This window comes from Mustelus asterias, chromosome 9 (assembly GCF_964213995.1).
Source record: "Mustelus asterias chromosome 9, sMusAst1.hap1.1, whole genome shotgun sequence".
Taxonomy (NCBI): Eukaryota; Metazoa; Chordata; class Chondrichthyes; order Carcharhiniformes; family Triakidae; genus Mustelus; species Mustelus asterias.
Window position 1 is genome coordinate 95,938,344 of NC_135809.1, and position 25,851 is coordinate 95,964,194.

Sequence of the window (25,851 nt, forward strand, 5' to 3'; positions counted from 1 at the left end):
CTAAGGACCAGTCCTTGAGGAATTCTAGAAGTCATACTTTAGCGATTGAAAGAGAAACTGTGGCTGATGATGCTGTGGCCACAGTTAAATATTTAAGAGGAAGTCCACATGAGGAATAATGGTGGAATGGCTGGCTATTGCAGAGCAGAATGGTCCACTGTGTCAAAAGCTGCAAAGTTGTCAAGGAGGCCAAGGTGAGTTAGTGCATGATGATCACAGCAACAGAGAGAATGCCGTTTGTGACATCCATCATCTTTTGCTTTTCATATCAATTAGCTATGGATTTTGAGAGTTTCATGCCTTGTAATTGTATCATCCCAGTCTCAATAAACGTTGTGAAAGCCTCCTATTAAATAAAGTAAAGTTTATTTATTAGTCACAAGTAAGGCTTACATTAACACTGCAATTAAGTTACTCTGAAATTCCCCAAATCGCCACACTCCGGCACCTGTTCGGGTCAATGCACCTAACCAGCACTTCTTTCTGATGTCTTTTCTGTGGGAGAAAACCAGAGCACCCGGAGGAAACCCACGCAGACATGGGGAGAACGTGCAAAGTCCACACAGATAGCGACCAAAGCCGGGAATCGAAACCTGGTCCCTGGCGCTGTGAGGCAGCAGTAGTAACCACTGTGCCACTGTGCCGCCCCAGTTTACTAAAACTATTGGTCCCATAGCTTTCAAAATAGGTCTTTATTATCACTGTGAATGCTACAGTGCCTTGCCTTATCACTATCTCTGATTCTCCAGCGAAAGAAAACAAGAGAAATATTGAAATAGTCCAAACAGGTAGCTCAACGTGTCCTTGCCAGTTGCAACTTAAGTACAGAATCTATAATTGCACTGCTGGGAGTTATTCACAGTTCAGGTGAATATTAAAAGCATTTCACTCGCAATCTGCCTAATATCTCACTGAAATATTTGTGTCAACTATAGCACGCTAATGTGTTGAAGCCCCTGGAGCATGATGAATTGCTTAATTTTAGAAGAGATTTAAACAAACACTGGGAAGCTGTGCATGCGCTGTATTTCCTGAAAGCATCGGTTACAGCGCATTGTTTCAATGTATAACTCACCGGCAGGTCACCTCGGTATGCCAACGGGTGATGGTAAGTGATGGGTTTCAGAGGAGAGCCTTCTGTGAAACCACTGTCTTCCTTTCTGCCCACTGTTTTGTGTTGGGAAAAAACTGGTGACATACAAAATAATCAGGGAAAGCATGTCAGTGCCTGATAGAATGCAAACGTGTAAAATATAACGCTGCTTCGCCCCATGCACATGTTCAGGCCACAAGATAAGTATAGATGATAAAGACCATTCTTGACAGATCCATCGAGAACACCTCCAATCCCTTTAGAAAATACTTAATGATTCATCACTTTTTTTCTTGCACTTCATGATTTCAACTGCAGCATTCTGAAGTGCTCACAAGAAAACTTCATAAACTCAAGTTTCCCTGGAGAATTCAGCTGATAATGGAAATCCCAGTGTGAAGCTCAGTAATACAAACTAGGAATGCCTCAAGATCTGATTCCCAGGGTGTGTGAATTAACTGATCTCAGCTGGTGCCGTGGGTTACTACAAGATGCCTGACAGGCGATCGATCTTATGCAGATTTATGAGATAATTAAGAGAACAAAATAAATGAATCCAGAGTACCAATTTAAGTTAAACTGTGAGCAAAGGAGAATGGAGCAAAGGTTCAACTGGAGAAAGATAACTTTAAGACAGATGTTGGGATTTTTTTTTACATCGAGCAATCAAGATGTGAAATAGAATTACAGGAAGTGTGGTTGAAACAGGAGCTCTGGACTCTTTGAAGAAGCAGTTGCATGTTGAAATGGGTGGGGGGGGAGGCTTTAGGATCTTTCAAGATGGATTAGTGAAGTTATGGAATTGGATTTTCCAGCCCTTTCCACCGATAGAATCTTCCGGTCCCACCAAAGGTGACCCCCCCCTCCCCCCACCCTCTGCATGGCTGGTTTCCCTGGCAATGAAACAGGTAAGCCACGCAAAAGGCCAAAGACATCGGTGGGACTGATAGGTCACTTTGGTGGCCAGTGGCGAGCTGCCTTTGCCACAGGAAAACACGCCAGGAGGCATGGGGGGCAGGGGCGGTGGGGGGTGGGAGGGGGGGCGGGGTGATGGTGCTGAAAATCCTGCCCGTGGAGTCTGGTAATGTGGTTGAGCAGTCTAAGATACTGGATTCAAATTCCACTATCAGCAGAGGCATGGGTTCAAATCCCACCATTGTTAAAGTTTCAGTTAGTTTACTTTACACCTCAGCAAATATCTTTGGACAAACAAGTCTGAGCTCAAATTTAACCTCGCCCTTATTTTCCAATCTTCACTGGATACAGGTGTGGTGCCGGAGTTTTGGTGGAGTGCTAACATTGTACCTTTTTTAAAAATGGGAGCGAGGAATAGACCAAATAATTACAGGCCAGTCAGTCTAACCTCAGTATTGTGCAAACTATTGGAATCAATTCTGAGAGACATGATAATCTGTCACTTAGAAAGGCATGTATTAATCAGGGATAGTCAGTATGGTTTTGTTAGGGGAAGTTTTTTGAGGAAGTAACAAAGAGGATTGTTGTGATCCACATGGATTTTAGTAATGCTTTTGCCAAGGTGCCACGTGGTAGGCTAGATTAAAAACAATAGCCCAGGTGATCCAGGGGAGAGTAGCAAGCTGGATACAAAATTGGATAAGTGGTAGAAAACAAGGGATAATTGTTGACTGGTGTTTTTCCAACTGGAAGCCTGTTTCCAGTGTTGTTCCAGAGAGCTCATTACTAGGTCCCCTGTTTTTTGTATTATGAATTAATTATTTGGACATAAATGTAGGCGACCTGATCAAGACGTTTGCAAACAAGATGAAAATTGGTCACATGGTTGATAGCTAGGAGAATTGCTGTGAAGTGCAGGAAGGTATCAATGGACTGGTCAGGCAGCCATGAAAATGATATTTGGGGTCATAAAAGGCAATGAAATATGCAATGGGAGAATACTGAGAGGTGTAAAAGAAGCGAGGGACATTGGAGTGAATATTGATTAGCTGAGGTATAGGATTTAAGAGCAGGGATGTTATGTTGGAACAGTTTAAAATATTAGTTAGGCCACAACTTCAGTAGTGTGTGTAGTTCTGGTCACCTCATTACAGAAAGGATATAATTGCATGAGAGAGGATACGGAGAAGATTTACAAGGATGTTGCCAGGACTGGAAAATTGCAGCTCTGAGGGAAGTTTGGATAGGCTGGGGTTTCCTCCTTGGAACAGAGAAGGCTGATGAGAGATTTGATTGAGATATCCAAAATTGTGAGAGGCCTAGATAGAATGCATGGGAAGGGCCTATTTACATCAGCAGAGGGGTCAGTGATCAAGGATCAGAGATTTAAAGTAATTGGTAGAAAGATTTGAGGTGAGATGAAGAAATAAAAATTTCACCCAGAGGGTTGTGGGGATCTGGAACTCACTGCCTGAAAGGGTAGTATAGGCAGAACCCCTTAACTTGTTTAAAATATGTATGGCTATGCACCTCAAGTGCCAGAACCTGCAGAGCTACAGACCAAATGCTGAAAAATGGGATTAGGCTGGGCGCCTTGTATTTTTGGCCAGCACAGACACAATGGGCCGAATGGCCTCCATCTATGTCACAGACTTTCAATGATTTTAATTTGGGACTGCTATGTATGCGAGGCGTGACCCCTTTTAAGACGATGGGTCAGGTGACCCGGGATGGAGGTGGGGGGGTGTGTGGGGGGGGTGTGTGGGGGGGGTGACCTGCCCTGGAAACTGCCATTCCAGCCCTCAAGAGCTGGAGTGCGAGGAGCACAGTCCTTCAGTAAACCCTATTGTTCCTGTGAAATCCATGTGATTTCTTTGGAGCAAACCACCCCAGCCCCCCACCCGCGCCCCCCCTGCCCCCACCAGACCTTTCTCGCTGGAACTATTTTGTGAAAAATAATTTTTGAGCTGACTAGGGAAAAACAGTGATGTTTCTATTCTATTCATTGCCCTCTTTAAATAAGTGTGCAACTGAGGATATTGAGCTTCAGAACCTGCCCTTCTCACTTAGCAGCCTGTTCACCCCCTCTGACCTGGCTCACACATTTAGAAGGACCAGCAACTAGAGGTCAGGTTGCTACCTGTTATGTAGGAGCCCCGGCTACCCATCCAATACCTAAACCAGGGAGTTCCATGACCAACTGCATTGCCCCCAACTCCATCTGGATCGAGGGCAATTAATTCAGCCCGGACAGGGGATTTAACCTGAGATAACCTTCATCTAAGTCACTCAGCCTTTCATTGCCTTAACCATTTAAGCGTCTGGAGGAATCAGAAGAGTCTCTAGTCAACCTGAATTTGCAAGTGGGAATTGAATTATGCATGTATTCAGCTCCAGTTTATTACTATAAATAGAGTGGCCAAATATAATTTCATACTTGGATCACAAGCTGTTGGAATATAAACATATTTTACATTGACCTTCAGTAACACATGGGGAAGTTGAATATTCATCTCTGAAAACATTAATATTGAAATGACATAGTGCCTTGACTGTGAGGTTTGGCTCAGTAATTGATCTTATAGTGTAAGTACAATATTTGCACATAGTGCAAAATGGCCTTGAAAAATGAAAAAGAATGATTAAACTTCATAATAACTCTTTGCCTTGTTTGCATATTATATCATGACATCTGACACACTTTATGGGAAAAACTGCTACAGTCGCAAATGTAGAAACATCATAGATAAGTTCAGAAAGATCTTTTGCACCCAGTCAGCTATTTGATTACATTTATTAAGACAAAAAAAAATTCCCGCATGCCAATACTGATCACCCAATTATTCCGTTTATAGTTGAACTTTCAGATAATCTCATTGTGCTGCAGTGATTGTGTGCCAAATTTATTTTGTTACTTCCTCACAACCAACTCTTGGCTCCACCACCATTGCAAAGTAGAACTCGATTTCCAGTTTCCTTTTCCTCTTCAAAGCAACTAAATGTATTATTGTCCCCTAAATCCATGTTCAGCTCTCCCAGAATCCCACCAATCAGATGCCCCCCTTCCACCAGAAATAGTAATGAAAAGGTTCTATCAAAGTCCCCTCCAACTAGATTTTCAAGTTTGCTGATGACACCACCGTAGTGAGTCGGATCTCAAACAATGACAAGACACAGTACAGGAAAGAGATAGACAATCTGGTGAACTGGTGCGATGACAATAATCTCTCCCTCAATGTCAACAAAACGAAGGAAACAGTCATCGACTTCAGGAAGCTTAGTGGAGGACATGCCCCTATCTACATCAATGGGGACAAAGTAGAAATGGTTGAGAGCTTTAAGTTTTTAGGTGTGCAGATCACCAACTATAGCTAAGAAAGTCCTCCAACACCTCTACTTTCTCAGGAGACTAATGAAATTTGGCATGTCCGCTACAACTCTCACCACTCCTATTTATTGGCTATAGCTCAGCCTTCAACAACATTATTCCTACGAAATTCATCTCCAAACTCCATGGCCTGGGCCTTGGCTCCTCTGTCTGCGACTGGATCCTGAACTTCCTAACCCACAGACCACAATCAGTAAGGATAGGCAACAACACCTCCTCCACAATCATCCTCAACACCAGTGCCCCACAAGGCTGTGTCCTCAGCCCCTTACTATACCCCTTATACACCTATGACAGTGTGGCCAAATTCCCCTCCAACTCGATTTTCAAGTTTGCTGATGACACCACTGTAGTGGGTCGGATCTCACACAATGATGAAACAGAGTACAGGAATGAGATAGAGAATCTGGTAAACTGGTGTGGCAACAATAATCTCTCTCTCAATGTCAACAAAACGAAGGAGATTATCATCGACTTCAGGAAGCATAGTGGAGAACAACAGTGACAAAGTAGAAATTGAAAGCTTCAAGTCTTTAGGTGTCCAGATCACCAACAACCTGTCCTGGTCCCGCCATGCCAACACTATAATTGAGAAAGCCCAACAATACCTCTACTTTCTCAGAAGACTGAGGAAATTTGGCATGTCAGCTACAACGCTCACCAACTTTTACAGATGCACCATAGAAAGCATTCTTTCTGCTTGTATCACAGCTTGGCATGGCTCCTGCTCTGCCCAAGACCGCAAGAAACTACAAAAGGTTGTGAATGTAGCCCAATCCATGACGCAAACCAGCCTCCCATCCATTGATTCTGTCTATAGTTACTGCTGCCTCAGCAAAGCAGCCAGCATAATTAAGGACCCCACACAACCCGGACATTCTCTCTTCCACCTTTTCCATTGGGAAAAAATAAAAAAGTCTGAGGTTACGTCCCATCCGACTCAAGAACGGCTTCTTCCCTGCTGCCATCAGACTTTTGAAAGGACCTACCTTGCATTACGTTGATCTTTCTCTACATCCTAGCTATGACTGTAACACTACATTCTGCACTCTCTCTTGTTTCCTTTTCTATGAACAGTATGCTTTGTCTGTATAGCATGCAAGAAACAAGACTTTTCACTGTATACAAATACAGTTGACAATAATAAATCAAATCAAATCAATTAATTTTTACAGATGCATCATAAAAAACATTTTCTGATTGTATCACAGCTTGGTATGGCTCCTGCTCTGTCCAAGACTGCAAAAAACTACAAAGGGTGGTGAATGAAGCCCAGTTCATCAATCTAACCAGCCCCCTATCCATTGACTCTGTCTACACTTCCCGCTGCTTCGGAAAAGTAGCCAGCATAATCAAGGACCCCACGCACCCTGAACATACTCTCTTCCACCTTCTTACATTGGAAAAATGATACAAAAGTCTGAGATCACGCAACAACCGACTCAAAAACAGCTTCTTCCCTACTGCCATCAGATTTTTGGGACAGAGATGAGATTTTTTTTTGTCTCAGAGAGATGTGCAACTTTGGAACTCTCTGACTCAGAAGGCAGTGGAGACATGGTCATTGAATATCTTTAATGTGGAGTAGATAGCTACTTGTTCGGCAAGGGAATCATCGGGTTCCAAGCTATCAATTCCATCCATCCTCTCCCTGGTAACTGTCTGAGACCAAACCAGACTCTTTGGGCCCAATTTTACCATCAATTTGCTCCCATTTTCGAGCACAAAAACTTAGGAAAGTTGGGCGTGAGGCAGATAGCACGATCTGCGCCCCCCCTCCACACCGGTTCCCCCTTTACCAAGGGCTGAAAACAGCCATCGTCGGGACTGTACCCAAAATGGGCGCAACGTCAATTTAAATGTATTTGCATGAATTTAAATTGACTTAATGGGCTGCACGCCCAAACTTACCGGCATTTCCTCCTTTACCACCGTGTTCGCCCGTCCAGATTCGGCGCGAAACAGACATGGTCCGCAAAGGTCTGATTCGGATGCTCCAGCTTCTGAGGAGGTAAGTTCAGAGCTTCCGGCAGCTCTCTGACTCAGATCAATGGCGGGGTGGGCGTGGGTCAGATGGCTCCCTGGTGGGGGGGAGGGAAGGAGGTGGGTCAGATCGCTCTCTGGTGGGGAGGGTGGGAGGTGGGTCAGATGACCCTCTGGAAGGGGGGAGGGAGGTGGGTCAGATGGCTCTCTGGTGGGGGGAAGGGAGGGAGGTGGGTCAGATGGCTCTCTGGTGGGGGGAGGGAGGCGGGTCAGTTCACTCTCTGGTGAGGGGGAGGGAGGGAGGCGGGTCAGATGGCTCTCTGATGGGAGGGGGAAGGCGGGTCAGATGGCTGGTGGGAGGGGGAGGGAGGTGGGTCAGAAAGCTCTCTGGTGGTGGGGGGAGGGAGGTGGGTCAGATAGCTCACTGGTGGTGGGGGAGGGAGGTGGGTCACATAGCTCTCTGGTGGAGGGGAGGGAGGGAGGTGGGTCAGATAGCTCTCTGGTGGAGGGGAGGGAGGGAGGTGGGTCACATAGCTCTCTGGTGGAGGGAAGGGAGGGAGGTGGGTCAGATAGCTCTCTGGTGGAGGGGAGGGAGGGAGGTGGCCAGATGGCTCTTTGGTGGGGGGGAGGGAGGGAGGCGGGTTAGATGGCTCTTTGGTTGGGGGGGGTGGGGCAGGGGATCGGGAGAGGCGGGCGCCGGGGGAGCAGGGACAGAGGTGCACGGGGGTCCACTGCCACTCTGCATGTGATCAGTGGGGAGGGAAGGGGAGGTCCGCTGTCACTCTGTGTGTGATCGGTGGGGGGCAAGGGGGAGCAGGGGGCCACGATCGGTCTGGTAGCAGGGGGGTGAGGGATAAGGGGGTCAGTAATGTTGTGGGTGTGGAGCAATGTCTGTGGGGGCCGGGGGAGTCATTATCAGGCCCGTGAGGGATGTGGCAGGGGAGCGTTTTTCTATTTTTGTACTGTGCATGCGCAGTTGGAGGCGCCGATCGGAGCTGCAGGGTTTTGGGCATGTTAAGCCCCGCCCACAGGTTTCTACAGCGTGATTCAGAATTGCTGATATTTTTGCAGGCAGAGTGTGTATGGGGGCACCTGAGAACGGGTCTAAAAGTCGAATCTGAAACACTCCCAGTCTCAAGTCCACCCAGCACTTAGAATTAAAATGGTAAAATAGGGCCCTTTGTTTAGTCTCTCAGTTGCAATCCAGTAATAAAAGATGATGCAAGGTCAACTTCTTCACAAACTCACTTTATTCTCTTTTACAGCTCCCCATACACACACCCAACACCCAGTGCCATCTATAGCCCCTTCATATATCTCGGTGAGTACTATTAAACAATTAACACACGAATTAGGTCTGAAATGGAAGATGCAGTTAACCCATTCCTAACACTATTCACAACCTTGGTGTCATATTTGACCTAAAGATGAGCTTCCAACCATATGTCCGCACCATCAATACTTTCACCTGCGTAACATTGCCCAACTTCACCCTATCTTCAGCTTACCTGGTGCTGAAATACTCTGCCATACCTTTTGTACTTGACCATATCTGAACTCCCTCTGTAAACTTCCAGAACTCTACTGTCGATGTCCTAATTCACATCAAGTCCTGTTCACCCATCACCCTCTCCCTGTTCACTCCCATTTTGAAAATTTTCATTCTAGTTTTGAAATCCCTCCATGTTGTTGCCACTCACTATTTTTGTAATCTCCTCTTGCACCAAGACCCTCCAAAATTCTGGCTTCTAGAGAATGCCCAGTTTTAAATGCTCCAACATTGCTGGCTAGGCCCTAGGAATTTTCTACCTGAAGCTCCCCGCCTCTATCTCTCTTTCCACCTTCGAAACTTCTTCAAAGTCAGCCCTTTGACCCCGTGTTTGACCATCTACTCGAATCTCACTTTACATGACTGGGTGTCAAATTTGGCTTTATAATGCTCCTGTGAAGTGATTTGGGATATTCAATGATGTTAAATGATGCAATACAAAAGCAAGTTGTTGTCGATTTCAGCTTTGGCCTATGCTTGATTGCTAGAGGTTTGAGAAATGGGATGGGGAAAGCAGCATGTTTCTTATTATAATCCAGAGACCGCTTGAGCCATTGTGTCTGTGCTGGCTCTTTAAAAGAGATATCTAAATAGTCCCACCCCTCTGCTCTTCACTCTTTTTCGAGTACATATCCAATTCACTTTTGAAAATTACTATTGAAGCTGCTTCCACCATATAAAAGAAGGGGGCAACTGTCACCTGGCAGAGCTAACAGTTCTAAGCTCTCAGCTCTCAACTCTCTTTCTCTCTCGAGAGGGACTAATTTAGAGAGTGACTGAATTCTATTTTTGTTAATGAGTGGGAATTGAATTTTTTAGAACAGCATACCATTAGAATCTTATTTTATTCAGGAATAGTTAATAGTTAGAAGGGGTTTAATCGGTTGTTAATAGTTTAGTTAATTTGTTCACTGTTAGATAAATAAATTGTTACGTGTTGATTTTAGAGTGAGTGTCAGGAATTTATTTTTTTATTTAAACCACTAGAAGTTGCTGAAAAACAGGTCACACCACTTCACACACACTTTTTACAGATTATAGGGTGAGGTCCTCCTCTTTGGGTGTTTTGGTGTTAGTTCTCAGAGGGGATACCCCTCTGCTTTCTAACAATCTGTACAACAAATCTTGAAGTATTCCATGAAGATGCCCTCTGTTTGAGTCTTCTATGAACTAACATCTACTCCACCCTGCTGTGAGTCAGATAATGTGACAGACAGTTCATCTTTTAGCCTGGAACATTACATTGCCGACCACCTGAATATCCACATATTCACCTGTGTACACCGAAAGGTGACAAATAGCATATTGTTATATCAATGTGTAATAATAAAAAGAGGAGATTTATTTAGGAATAATCACACAGAAGCAGAAGGAGACACAACAAAAACTATGAAATGGAAATTAGCATATTTTCTGGTACATTACCACCAGCATTCCTATAAAATGTGCCCAACCTGGGCAGCAGCAACTGCTGAAGGTTCCTGGGCAAAGTAATCTGAGCAATTGCTCTGTATTCCAAACCAGTCTCCTGAGCGCCTGGCACGTCATAACATTCAAGGCTATGGGCCAAGTGCTGGTAAATGGGATTAGGTGCAAGTTCAGGTGTTTCTCGCGTGTTGGTGCCAACTCGATGGGCCGAAGGGCCTCTTCTGCAGTGTATGATTCAATGATTATATGAAAAGGGGTCCACCAATATGCAAAACAGGCGTTTCCCAAAGCAAAAGCCAGCAAAACTTGGGAAATAACTGGTACTGGTCCAAACTGGTCTTGTATATCTTAAAATGAAATTCCAGCTGTTCTAAGTGATTGCCGCTGATGCCTGCAATGTCCTTTACCGATATGATGGTTTTTCTGTACTCAAGTACAGATTGGACGTGGGACATTACACCCATGATCAGTTCTGTTTGCTCCTGTCCAAAAAATGAATGTCACGGGGATCAATTTCAACACCAATTTACGCGTTACTTGTCTTACCTAATATCTACTGCAATTTTTTTTTAAGTCCAAGGTCTTCAAAGTTTCCTTTGAAGCGGCTTTTAACAGAATAATTGAAATCAATGAAATGAAATTTAACAGGTGGTCCAGGTTACTGGCCATGCAACAACATTGACAATTATTCCAAAATTGACATCCAAGGGTGCGCTGATGTCCGTGATTCCTCTCTGCAACACATTTGTTTTTGCACCTCCAAATTTTAAAAGTACTTTAAGATTACAAACCTGGCAAATCCAGTGGTTTGAGTTTATACTTAGTACTGTATTCTGTGGACATGTAGCTTGGTCCCTGGAACAACATAAAGTGGAAAATATCATCACATTTTAGAAACCAAATTTCCTTCAACATTTTAGTGAGTGAATGCAGGGTAAGGACTGAGCTTTATGGAGCAAAATGGTTTCAGGTTTACTCCCTCCTCTGTGCTGTTAATAGATTTCAGTTGGGACTAATGAGGCAGATTTTTTTCATTCAGTCAAGGGATGTGGGCTTTGCTGGCTAGGTCAGCATTTATTGCCCATCCCTAATTGCCCTTCAGTAGGTGGTGGTGAACTGTGTTCTTGAACTAGTGCAGTCAATCCATGTAGTGTAGGTCTACCCACAGTGCTTTAGGGAGGTAGTCCCAGGATTTTGACTCAGAGACAGTGAAGCAACGATGATATATTTACAAGTCAGGATGGTGAGTGGTCTGGAGTGGAGCTTCCAGCGGGTGGTGTTCCCATGGGTCCCTTCCCTTGTCCTTCTGGATGGTAGTGGTCGTGAATTTGGAAGGTGCAGTCTAAGGAATGTTGGTGAGTTTCTGCAGTGTATCTTGTAGATGATGCACATGGCTACCGCTGTGCCTCGGTAGGAAAGGGAGAAAATGTTTGTGGAAAGAGTAGCAATCGAGCAGTTGCTTTGTGCTGAACAGTGTCAAGCTTCTTGGAGTTGTTGGAGCTGCACTCATCCAAACAAGTGGGGAGTATTCCATCACACTCCTGACTTGTGCCTTATAGATGGTGGACAGGCTTTGGGGAGTCAGGAGATGAGTTACTCACCACAGGATTCCTAGCCTCTGATTTGCTGTTGTAGCCACAGTATTTATATGGCTAGTCCAGTTCAGTTTCTGGTCAATGGTAACCCCCAGGATGCTGATTTAGCAATGATAATGCCATTGAATGTCAAGGAGCAATGGTTAGATTCTCCCTTGTTGCAGATGGTCATTGCCTTGCACTTGTCTGGCATGAGTGTTACTTATCACTTATCAGTCCAAGCCTAGATATTGTCCAGGTGTTGTTGCTTTTGGATATGGACTGCTTCAGTATCTGAGGAGTCGTGAATGGTACTCATCATCATGCAATCACCAGTGAACATCCCCATTACTGACCTTATGATGGAAAGGATTGATTCCTGGAATGAACGAGTTACCTTATGAAGAATGTGTGGAAGAATGAGAGGTGATCTTTTGATTTTTGATTTGATTTTATTTGATTTGATTTATTATTGTCACATGTATTAGTATACAGTGAAAAGTATTGTTTCTTGTGCACTATACAGACAAAGCATACCGTTCATAGAGAAGGAAATGAAAAAGTGCAGAATGTAGTGTTACAGTCATAGATAGAGAAAGATCAACTTAATGCAAGGTACGACCATTCAAAAGTCTGATGGCAGCAGGGAAGAAGCTGCTCTTGAGTTGTTTAGTACGTGACCTCAGACTCTTGTATCTTTTTCCCGACAGAAGAAGGTGGAAGAGAGAATGTCCAGGGTGCACAGATAAGATCCTGAGGCGACTTGACTAGGTGGATGCAGAAAATACATTTCCCCTTATGAAGAGAGTACAACTAGGGGACACAGTTTAAAAACATGAGGCCTCACATTTAAGACAGGGATGTGGAGAATTATTCTCTCTCAGAGTGTTATAAATGGAATGCTGTTCTCCAGAAAGCAGTGGAGGCATGGTCATTGAATATTTTTAAGGCTAAGTGTGATAGAGTCTTGATAAACAAGGGAGCCAAAGGTTATGGGAGGTAGACAAGAAAGTGGAGGCCACAATCAGATTAGACATTCTCTTATCAAATGACGGGACAGGTTTGAGGGGCCGAATGTACTACACCTGCTCTTAATTCATAGGTCCATATATACGATAGGTCTTAGTTATGATGCTTCCATCAGTGGCTGAGCTGCCAATACTTCATGTTTGCATCGCAAAATATAACCATTGAGGTATGGTACTGAAGAATTAATTTTATCTGTGGAGCTGGACTGTTATTTTGTGACATATTATCACATGAATCACTGCCTTCATGGAAAGAAAAGTGAGAATTGGGAAAGGATGGAGAATTTCATGGATGTCAACATTGAGTATCCAGCTTCAGCCTGTCTGTTACAGAAGACAGAAGCTAGACACCCCATGCAGCAAGGAAAGAACATTTGGACTGCTAATATTCACTGAGATGCTCTTGTGCATCTAGTTCCTGATTGAAAAATGAAAGATTTTAGACGTTTCACTGTGAGCTTTTGATACCGCTTTAACAGAAGACAAAATAATGGACTTGAAACCTTCAATTTCTTGGTAAAAGAACACAGAACTGTCACTGTACCAAAATCAGGATACAAGATGGATTCGCTTGTTGTGAGGTATATTTGCAGAAAGAAGCCCACGTGTCAGTAAGACTGAAGGGCGCCTCTACAAGCTGTAAAACCTGAGTAACTGATAAGGATAAACAATGCTGACAGCTGCAGAGATAGGAAAGCAATGCTTGCAAATTGATCAGACGCCCTTTGGTGTTTAAATCAATCCGTGTAACAGATGATGATCAAACAGCAGATTTGAAAGAAAATCATTTGTAAGTGTGTAAGGTTTTTCAGGAGAGCCGCATGTGTATTTCTGGATAAGACAGCATAGCGGAGTACCCTCAATTACCTCCCAAAACAAAGAACTTGCTTCATTCTTTGCCATGAGTTGTACGCGCTAGGAAAGATTGGATGAAAAGTTGTTACTATCTTTCTGGTATTGTGCTGTTCATCAAATTAAATTCTGTAAAAAGTTAGAAAACAATTATCGTGTTTTTGGCTGCTCCTCGATCTTTGGGGGCATTCTGAATAGAAATGAAAATAAGGCACACTTTACCTTATTTAATGCAGATAGGGATCTGATGTGAAGGGTGATTGATGAAGGTTAAAAATATGGTCAGATGTATTTGTTTGTCATCAGTCAGTTGTCAAATACATGCAGAAACTCACTGTGCTGTTTGAGAGTCTGCAAACTAGGCAATAGCTTTAGTCACCCCTGCATGTTTCCCTCCCCCACCACCACCTCTCCACCCCTCCACCATGCCCTTTTCTTACCTTACCACTGCCTGTTTTTTGTATCCCTAAAGTCACAATGTTAAAGGTCTATGAAGCTATTAGAGTCAAAGAGGTTTACAGCATGGAAACAGGCCCTTTGGCCCAACTTGTCCATGCCGCCCCTTTCTTTAACCCCTAAGCTAGTCCTAATTGCCCGCGTTTGGCCCATATCCCTCCTAAACATTGTTGGTCTATTACCTCATACTCCCCCCCCCCCCCCCCCCCCCCACCCACCCTCCGCCGACACCACACAACCAACAAAGTTAGTTTGATACTTGGCAGCTATTAATTACAAATTAGCAAAAGGGTTTCATTTCAAATAGCGCAAAGTATAACTTTTGTCAGTTCAGAAGTTACCGGGAGGAGAAATTCATTTGTGTAGCGTCACATCCCACACTTCTGTGCAGACTTGTCTCAATTCCCCAGGAGGCAGGTAGCATCGTCTGCTGCTATCTGCAAGGCCTGCATGGCATCCCTCATTGACATCAACAAAGCCTGACCTCATAGGCCGCACTGGTCCTAGTCCTGCCTCTGGGGAACTGAGGTATGTCTGCATAAAAATGTTTCTCCACATAACTTAATTTCTCCTCCAATTGCTTTTAAATCAAAGGATGAAGTTCAACAAGACAAGGCGGTTACTCTGAAATTTAAGTTCCTGCGAAATGGACAAATAAATGGACCATGGTCACATGACATAACCACTACAAATCTCAGGACACATAATTTGTGATTTGACAGCAGATGGTTATTTGACCAGATCCAGAGACATAGTTTTGAGCGTCGGGAAATATATCATCTAAATTAAATAAATAGTACGTGTGCATCCACCGATACTGCCATCCTATACTTACATGACCTCCATTCTCTTGCATCACTGGGTCCTGTGATTGAATCTGATGGAGTAGGGGAGTGTGCTTGGGTTCAATCCCTGTGATGGAAGATGGGCCATGATCTCTTGTGTCAATATGGACTTCTTTCATCTGCATGATCGAGGTGACAAAAAAAACATTAACTTCAGAGATAAAAATGTGACACACAATCCTTCATTTATTCACAGCAGCTTAGTATTTCTGTCAGCTGGACTGATCGGTCCATGAGATAAAGGCCAACATAAATGATTGTCAATTATAACATTTTTCCTGAATTTAGAAACCGTAACCACAAACCCTGCTTCGACAAAAAGCACAACAAATCTTGCGTGTGTCAGCTCTGCATTTTTTAATCAGGAATATAAAATCAGGAATGTGCAAGGCCAGAAAAGGAAACGACTGGAGTTTAATTGACCAGCTCCAAAGGCAAAATACTGCAGAAGCTGAAAATCTGAAATAAAATCAGCCACCGTTGTAAATGTTGAGCAGGTCTGGAGGCACTTGTGGAGAGAGAAAAACAGAGACTGGAATTTTTAGTGAGTTAGAAGGTTCCACACCTTAGCCAAAATGAGGCCAGAGCCTCCAGAAGTCCTGAACCCAGCACCCACCACTTTTGGGACCAGAACTGAGGGGGGAAGAGGGGGGAGGAGAAGGGGGGGGGGGGGTGGGGTGTGGATTGCAGCAGTGGGAGTGGGGAGGGGGTTGGGGGTGTGGCAGCAGTGGGTGGGACATTTTTTGCTCATCTGCAGTTCACAGAGGCAGCGGCACATTTGGAAGTGTGGTTACCTTCACTCAAGCAATTTTGGTTTCTGAAAATCAACTCATTCCCTTCGCATAGTTGAGCGAAAAATCTAAACCTGCCAGCGTTCGTTGAAGAGATAAGGTGCCCTTTTGGGGAGGTCGCGAAGGAACAGTCTTCCTCAGTTACATTCCCCTGCCTTCTCCCCGTAATCCTGCACATTCTTCCTTTTCAGATAGCTGTCTCATTCCCTTTCGATTGAACCTGTCTCCAGCATGCTAGGAATCAACTGAATTAGCATAGTATTCAAGATATATATATATCATAAGTTGCCTGTCATTGTAACTTTTCTGTTATTCTGAGGTTGCATGATCAATTGGGAAATGAAAGTGCAGCCAAAAATTAAATAATTTAACATCCCACTTTCCAGCAAGGGTCACGGGTTACTGATGAAAAGTGAAAACCCTGGATGATTTATTTTCCCACATCTAAGATCATCTATTGTTCTTTTTGTTGATTACCATAATATGATGGGCACTTTTAGTGATCACGAGAGGCTGAACCTAAGTTGACAAACTTCAATTCGTTATTCCATCTAACATAGATGGAGATAATAGATTAAAGGAGCCATTTGAATTTTCTTGAATGTTATTTTCCTTATGAGGTTAATATATTCTACTCATGGAGGTTAGTTTAGTAAGATGAAGCAGGGTTCTATCAGGATGTCATAACAAAGGATTGGTAGCCTGTTGGTGTGTCTTTATGCTGCTGGTCTCTGCTATTTGCCTCTAAGTTCCTGCCCATGTTATGAGCAGGTGAGAAGGGGTGAACTGGCTCCCATCAATTCAACCTCCTCAGTTGGTCACAACAATGGTTTAAGTTTCTTTTTCACAAAGATAGGCCTTTTAAAAGTCAGAATGTATTTAACTATTTGAGCTTGAGCAATAAGGAGCCAATCAAACAAGGTTTTTTATGAATGAATAAAGAACAAATGTATTAATCACAAAACCTGAGAAAAGTAATAAAAACACGATGTCAAGCATTTGAGCCTCATGCAGTGGAAAGGGCACACACGCATTCACGCATCAGAAATAGGAGAGTTAGAGTCCAATTAAAAAAAGATAAACAAATATATGGGCAGTACAGTGGCATAGTGCTACCTCACAGCTCCACGGACCTGGGTTCAATTTCGGCCTTGGGTGACATTCTATGTGGAGTTTGCACGTTCTCCCTGTGTCTGTATGGGTTTCCTTCAGGAGTTCCAGCTTCCTCCCAGTTTAAAGATGTGCAGGTTAGGTGGATTGGCCATGCTAAATTGCCCTTTAGTGTCCCAAGGTGCATAGGTTAGGTAGATTAGGCATGAGAAATGTGTGGGGTTACGGGGATAGGGCCTGGGTTAGATGCTCTGTTGGAGTCGGTGCAGACCCGATGGGCTGAATGGCTTCTTCTGCAATGTAGGGATTCTATGATATGGTTCAGGGTCATTTGATTATCCTTGAAACATATCTTTTAAGCATTGTGGGCGATTTGAGTTTGCTGGTCTCTTGGATGTGGTCAGATGTAAAAGATGTCTCAATTGTTACGCTGTTAAGTTTCTGGTAGAGTTAGTTTCTCAAATTGGATGACATGCTTATTCCAAAAGAGAGAAAGAGAGGGAAAGAGAGCAATCTTCAGCCTGTTTCTTCTGCTGTAGACTTTCTTGACATCATCTGTGTCACATACAATCTTTCTCAATTGGCTGGGCAACCTTGTCCTGAAATACTTCACCCAGTGGGCAGGATTCTGTGGTCATGTCCATAGCAGGACCTGTTGTAAGTGAGAACAGAATATTTGGCATTCCAGCCAAAACAACATTTACATTCAGTGGCACGGGGAAATCCCAGCCGCTAATGAGGAATGAAAAGTTCAGCCATTGTGTACATTCAGGAAGTTTTGGGTGAGTCTGTCTGTGGCAGCCATTGTTTCAACATCGGAGCTTTGCACTTTTAATATATTTTCCTTATAAGTTATGAGTTTCAAAGATATCAGGATTCTAGAAAATGTCTCTCTCTTCACACTCCCCTGAGGGTGATTTATTTGTTTCTCATCTTCATCTTGGAATGTGACATCGCAGGTTTCAGCAGTTTCCCCTGTTACAGTTCAGATTGCAAAATTTCCAGTCAATTGACTCAAAAATGAAGGAGCGTAGCCTTGTGACACCAGTCATGAAGGCTGAATGCTTTGGGAATGGGAAATACAAGGATCAGTAATATGAAATACAAGCTATCAATTTTCTTGAAAGTTGTTTCCCGTAGAAAAATCTGAACAAATCTTTCAACTGCTGTGGATACGCTTATCGAGCTTCAACTTGTCCATCCAAAAATGTAATAATATTTCAATTTTTGTGTCAATTTTACGACTCCTTATATGATCAGCACAGTGGCACAGTGGTTAGCACTGCTGCCTCACAGTTCCAGGGACCTGGGTTCAATTCCTGGCTTGGGTCACTGTCTGTGTGGAGTTTGCACATTCTCCTCATGTCTGCGTGGGTTTCCTCCGGGTGCTCCGGTTTCCTCCCACAGTCCAAAGATGTGCGGGTTAGGTTGATTGGCCATGCTAAAATTGCCCCTTAGTGTCCTGAAATGTGTAGGTTAGAGGGATTAGTGGGTAAATATGTAAGGATATGGGGGTAGGGCCTGGGTGGGATTGTGGTCGGTGCAGACCCGATGGGCCAAATGGCCTCTTTCTGTACTGTAGAGTATCTATATATCTATAAAGAGTTAGCAGCCAATATCAAACTGTGTGCATCAGTCAAAAGGCCAGGAAACAGATGCAAAAGCTAGCACACTAAGACTATCTAATTGTAGCATTTAGAAAGTAGATAGCAGAACTATGCATGCCACAAAGTATTGCCTGTCAACTTGTTTCTTTTAAACGGCTGACCTGTGCTAAGCCCTCAAACAGCGAGATAGGTGTTGGAGAGCTGATCATACACAACCACTCTCTTGGTGCATAGATGCAAGCTTTAACTTCCAACTGACACTGTTGGTCCACCTATGTCTTGAAACGGCTTCACACATAACAGCATTATAGCTTAACCTAGCTGTACGATGCTTCGTCATTTACTGACATATGAACTGACTCTAGGTTGGCACAAACCTGTTGCGATGCAGGTCCTCCTTCAACTTACAATATCTGAAAATGAAGTCTTTGGTTGCATGACAGGTTGGCATGGAATACAAGCGATTATAACTGAATTGCAGGAGGGCTTTGAAATTATAAACCTACATTCCATAGTACCACACAAGCATCACAGTTAGTAGTGAGTTTTATTGGAAAGCATAGCATGGACTTCAAAGCAAACATTTCAACATGTTGTTCCCTTCCTGTCTAACCCATTACACAACCAGGCCCGACAGCTTTTGTAACTTGAAGTCTGTTGAGCGTTTTCTTACATCTTTGAGGTATGGGAAGTTCAATGGCTTTTTCCTCATAAATCCACTGCCCACAGAATGTAATTTGTGAGGAAAATCATCCTTGCCATCCGGGCGTCGATAGGGCACAAAGTCCTTCTTGGTAATTGACCGATAATTATCTCGTAAAAGCTGCCTAAAGACAAAATTGTGAAAAGTGAAGTTAAATATTTCATAGAATCATAGAATCCCCACAGTGCAGAAGGAGGCCATTCAGCCCATTGAGTCTGCACTGACAACAATCCCACCCAAGTCCTATCCCCTTAACCTGACGTATTTACCCTGCTATTCCCCCTCACACTAAGGGGCAATTTACCATGGCCAATCAACCTAACCCGCACATCTTTGGACTGTGGGAGGAAACCGGAGCACCCGGAGGAAACTCACGCAGACATGAGGAGGACGTGCAAACTCCACACAGACAGTCACCCAAGGCCGGAATTGGACCCTTGGCGCTGTGAGGTAGCAGTGCTAACCACTGTGCCACCGTGCCTTTCATTCTTTTCATCTCCACCTACCCAATTTCCTTTCATATTCCTCTTCTGAAGGTAGATGGTCATGCTAAGGTTCCAGAATTGCTTGCACCATCCACTACAGCAGCCTAATCTTACCCACATTTAATGAGTACGGAAATGTACTTTGAACATTGTGGTAATTTAGAGGCAGGAACTAGAGTGGGAATTCAGGTGGATAGGACCCACACTCTCTCCCATTCACCCCTCCATCCCCTCTCCCCATGGCCACAGGGGCACTATATTGCATGCAGCATCATTCTAGAGATTAAACTGCAGCACAAATCTGCAATACAACAAAAGACTTTTCCAATTTTTCAGGCTCAGCTTTGGATTAAATTTGTTTTCTGTGCCGAAATCCTGCTACTGTTCACACCTGCGGGATCTTATGGTCCCACCAACGGCACACCACCGTTGCAGTTTCCTGGTGGGACACCAGCCTGTGGAATAGTGCATACCCATCTTCTTGGCCTACTAGAACTTTGCTGAACACTGTTCCTTCTGATAGGGACTGAGTGAAATCATTTGAGCCTACTATCTGTTGGGGTCTGAGGCCTACATTTAGGCCTATGCCAAGTGGCTATCCCAGGAAAATGAGGCGTAGCACATCTTACTCTTCCTTTGCTCTACTTGTGTACTTCTTGGTGATTCCAATTTCAATTAGGGATAAGTAACAATCGCTGGCCTTGCCAGTGATGTTACCATCCCAGGAAAGAAGCCTGCACCTGAAGAATAGACGTCTTCAGGGAAACCCAAGAAGTAACACAAAGGGGAGTGCAACATCAGCATCACAGACTATGACCGTGATTCTCCTGAATTGGGACTAAGTGCCCATGCCAGCGGGAAGGATTCTCCCACCTGATAGATGCTAATTTATGCAAAGCAGACAACCCGCTGGCCAGCTCGCTGTTCCAAGACTGGGCCGCCATTTTTAAATGGCAATCCAATCTCCACATTTGCAGCCCACCCCCCACACCTCCCCCCCCCCCCCTTCCCTCCGCCCCCCCCCCCCCCACAAAAACATAAATAGTGGCCCCGCACACTGACCAGGGAAGCACACCAACCCCTCATCATAGAGGAGCAGCCACCTTCCCACCCACAAATAACGGGGTAATCTCCTCCCCAAGCCCCCACCACGCAGGCATGAGGGTAAACACTCCCCCCCCCCCTTGTTTTTTTAAAATTTCTCTTTGCTGTGCATTACCTGTTTGTTGCATTGTGCAGTCCCTTTAAGATTTTCACATGGCCTCACATCTTAAAGGGGCTACTTCTGGTAAGCAAACAGTCTGTCCCCTGCATGATAAGTTTTGGAAAGTTGTGCACCCATGCAGCTTAGAAGGAACACTGATCACAGGGTATCTATTCCTTTTTTTCTGCTTTGCACAAAGGAAATTACTAATCTCCAGGCACAAAGAAACTAAATATTTTCTTCATGACTTGGTTAATCTTTTGACCTTTATCAAGGAGGCAAAGTCAAACCAGATCAGAGCAAGATATAAATGTTGGCCAAGAGACTATCACTAGAAAAGTAGAGACATTTGACTTACTGTTTGAATTATCTTTTAATCAACACTCCTTGTGAATTATGAGGTGGCCTTGCACCTAGTGTCATCATGTCTATCACTGTCTGTCAGGAAAGTCTCTTCATGGTCCAAACCAGGATTAAGGCGGAGGTGGTTACGACTGTGCTGTAGAGCAATGGTCCCATTATGGAAAGGACAAGACAGGACTGCAGGAAGGGAAGAGGCTGCAGGTGAGAGCTCCACTGGGTCTAACGAGTGGGAATGGCCACACCTGACATGACTGGAGGGAAGGGTGGGTGGGAACTAAATGGCCACCCAATGGAAATATTAGTTCCAAGCGGAGGATACAGCCATCGCTGAACCAGGTTAGCAGCAGCTCAATTAACATGCAGGGAGTCAGGCAAGTGAAGCAATTATGTCCGTTCAAGCAAACACTGACACTTCAAAGTGGCAATGATTGTTCCTCTAGTTTTAATCCCTCATGCAGAGCCTTCAAATTCACCAGAGTATTATGCAGAACTATTGGGCAACTGAACAAGCTTGAGGACCCTCTTGGAAATGTGGCCATGGAACACTCACAAAGGTGAAACCTCCAGACCCCCGTAATTATTGTAATGTACAGGCTAAACATTCACCCTTACGGTCAGGCAAAATTGTGCAGGTCTTGATGATCCCAGTGCCTTAGCTGTAAGCAGAGTATCCAGTCACCTGGCCGCAACTGTGGATTGGGGGTGGGGGCGGTGTTGTGGTGAATGTTCATGTGCACCCCACATGGCATCATTTCAGAGGCTAGGACTCTACAGCAATTGACAGAGAGCCGTGAGGCCATAGTCTCAGGCAGTTCTTTGAACAAAAGTGGACCTTTAGAAACAAATACTGACTCTTGCATTTCTCTCTTTGATACTGCAGTGAGGAGATCATCAGGAAGATGGAGCCTGGTGTTGTCGCTACCTTCATTATTGCTTTAGTTAGGAGAGCAGAAGGAGATTGCGAAGGAGGCACCTGGCATGCCAAAGGGAAGTGCAGAACTCTCAGAACCAAGGGCAGTAGGTCCCCATCTGGATGCAGCGGATAATCCTCAAAGAGCCATCATTTGTAAGCACCTCACTAGACCTCAGGCTTATTGACGTTGCATGTGTTATCTGCAGATAAGTGAGAACCAGTGTTGCCAATGCTGGTGTGTATCAAGGAAACTGGTCACTCACATTTGTCACATTATTTAGGATTTTGTGAAATGGAGATTGGGAGGACACCCATTCCCAGTAGCAGTGAAAGTACTGTCACACTCAACTTCTACAGCAGCTGGAGTGAGATTGAGCTGTCCCACAGCCCTCTGGCATTGACACTGATGGGTTCTGCCGGTGGCTAAAATGATGGAGTGCAGCTCCTGAAGCTGTGATGTCCAATGTCCTGGACCAAGGTCTCCACAGGTCACCAAGCTGCCAGTGTGGACGATAGTGTGTTGGGCTGTTGGCACTATTGCCTCAGACTGAAGGCATATGGGTTCCTCCATCATGCACTGCAATCTGAGGAATACAGCTGACATCCCTTCCTGATATTCCCTTGGCTGTTTCTGAATTTCCATTAGCTGAGTCCGGAGACTCGTCATCTGACTCGGATTCAGCAGATTCCTGGCCTCCTGTTTATTTACTCTATATTCATAGAAACCCGACAGTGCAGAAGGAGGCCATTCGGCCCATCGAGTCTGCACTGACAACAATCCCACCCCTGGCCCTATCCCCACAACCCCAAACATTTAACCCCCTAATCCCTCTAACCTACACATCACGTGACACTATGGGCAATTTAGCATGGCCAATCAATTTAACCTGCACATCTTTGGACTGTGGGAGGAAAGCGGAGCACCCGGAGGAAACCCACGCAGACACTGGGAGAATATGCAAACTCCACACAGACAGTGACCCACGCCGGGAATCGAACCCGGGTCCCTGGGGCTGTGAGGCAGCGGTGCTAACCACTGTGCCACCCTCTCAGTGTCGGTAACCTCGGATGACCCTGCCCCTAACTGCTGTGGATCAGATTGCGCACTGTGTTCACCAGACTGTAACCCCATATAAAAATGTTCAAAGAATACTTCAATGGAGAGATAACTAAAAAGAAGTATTGGTAGTGACAAATCAGGAAAAGGAAGTATGGGTGGAATACTCTGAAACTGACTTTCCTCAAATTGAATCGAACAGTGAGAAGTACTTGAACATTTGAATGAGATACTGAGTTACCTTCCAGTTAAGAATCAGTGATTTCAGAGAGCTATTGTAGTCTCTTAGAACTATCTGTGGAGATAAATTAGGAAAAATAAAGGTAGCTGCTATACATGATGCAGATGTAGGGAATTCTGTTCCAATCAAGCAACATCCTTGCAGGTTGAATCCAGTAAAATGATCACAAGTGCAAAAAGAAATTGAATTCATGCTCAAGAGTTGCAGCAATTGGAGTTCACCTGTCGTGAAGGTATCAAGCCGGATGGAACACAAAAACTGCGTGTGGATTATAGAAAAGTGAATGCAGTGACAAAAGCAGATTCATCTCCTATTCCACATTTGGAGAACCACATTGAGAAAGTGGGATAGTCAAAGTTCATTACAAAGATTGCCTTGCTTAAAGGATATTGGCAAGTACCTCTGTCAGAAAGGGTGAAAGAGATTTCAGCCTTTGTAACACCAGACCCGCTTTATCAGTTCAAAGTCATGCTGTTTGGTATGAAAAATGCACCAACAGAGACTAATAAATAAGATTATTACTGGACTGAGTCACTCTGCTCTGTGCATTGATTATTTGGTGGTATTCAGTAAAAGTTAAGAGGAGCACCTACAGCATCTGGGAGAACTATTTAATCGTCTACAAGAAACAAAGTTGGTGATGAACTTGGCTGAGAGTCAATGTCCGAAAGCACAGGTCACATATTTAGGCCACACTGTTGAACATGATCAGATGTCCCCACAAGATGTAAAAATAAAAGCAATTGCCGAATTCCCAGTATCTTGAACGAAAAGGGACAGTTTATGATTCCTGGGCATAATTGGTTTTTACCAGAAGTTTGCATCAAATTTTAGCAGAGTGGCTGCCCCATTAATTGAATTCTTTAAAAAGAAAATTAAGTCCAACTGGCATTAGAGTGCAAAAATGCATTAAAAAATCTAATAACTATATTGACAACAGCGCCAGTTTTAGCGACACCGAATTATGTCAAGCCATTTAAATTGGAGGTTGATGCAAGTGATGTGGGTATTGTAGCAGGAAGACAACAACGGTTTAAAGTTTAAGTTTTTTTATTAGTGTCACAAAAATGCTTACATTAATGCAGCAATGAAGTTACTGTGAAAATCTCCTAGTCATCACACTCCGGCGCCTGTTCGGGTACATTGAGGGAGAATTTAGCATGGCCAATGCACCTAACCAGCAAGTCTTTTGGACTGTGGGAGGAAACCGGAGCACCCGGAGGGAACCCACACAGACACGGGGAGAACGTGCAGACTGCGCACAGACAGTGACCCAGCCGGGAATCGAACCCAGGTCCCTGGCGGTGTGAGACAGCACTGCTAACCACTCTGCCACTGTGCCACCCATATTGAAAAGCCTGTGGGGTATCATAGAATCGTAGAATCATAGAATCCCTACAATGCAGGAAGAGGACATTCGGCCCATCGAATCCACACCGACAGCAATCCCACCCAGACCCTATCCCTATCACCCCACGTATTTACCCTGCTAATCTCCCTAACACTAAAGGGCAATTTAGCATGGCCAATCCACATAACCCACACATTTTTGGTGTTCTTTGGTATTTTGACATTTTTCAAAAAAAACGAAATATTCATCAAAATATATTCCACCATCAAGAAGGATACACTGAGTTTGGTGCAGGCATTGCAACGTTTTGTAATTTATGTTGCCAACAATTTATCAGAAATAATTGTTTACACTGACCATAACCCATTAAGAGTTTTGGAAAAGTTTTGAGACCGGAATGCGAGAATGTTTAGATGGAGTCTATTACTACAGCCATTTAACTTGCAAATTATACATGTGACTGGATGGGAAAAGCTAATTGCAGATACATTATCAAGGGTTTAAGATGTAAGGAAGATTGAACATTTGAAACCGATGAGAAAATAGACTCTATTTTTACTGAAACCTTGGGTATATTATCATGTTAGTGCATGCATCTTATAGTGTAGTAGTATAGTGTATATGTATAGTTAGTAATTAATATGAAAGAGGTTGAGAAAATAAAACTGTCTTTTTAAATTATGATGGTTCATTTTCTATAAAAATAGGGAGATGTCAAGAAAACAAAGGATTGTAATATTTTTATTTTTGTAATAGCACTGTCATATTCTTGTATATGGAAGACAAGCTGCTTGGGGTTGTAATTGGAGTAAGAGACAGCATGAATGCAAGAATCTCTAAATCAACAGTAAGAAGAGGTTTTGATATGTTAAGGAACCAAGTAGAACTTCAATCAGAGTTTACATAAGGCAGCAA

General features: G+C 43.9%; 1 protein-coding gene across 1 annotated transcript in view; it reads right to left on the bottom strand.

Annotated features, from left to right (window-relative positions):
• Positions 1-25,851, bottom strand: part of saxo4 (stabilizer of axonemal microtubules 4) — a 106,716-nt gene that overhangs the window by 69,126 nt on the left and 11,739 nt on the right. The window contains exons 3-6 of the mRNA XM_078220604.1: positions 19,293-19,446; positions 15,102-15,230; positions 11,148-11,211; positions 1,076-1,188 (exon numbers count right to left, since the gene is read on the bottom strand). Of these exons, the coding sequence (XP_078076730.1) occupies positions 1,076-1,188; positions 11,148-11,211; positions 15,102-15,230; positions 19,293-19,446 (460 nt within the window). The remainder of the gene's footprint in view (positions 1-1,075; positions 1,189-11,147; positions 11,212-15,101; positions 15,231-19,292; positions 19,447-25,851) is intronic.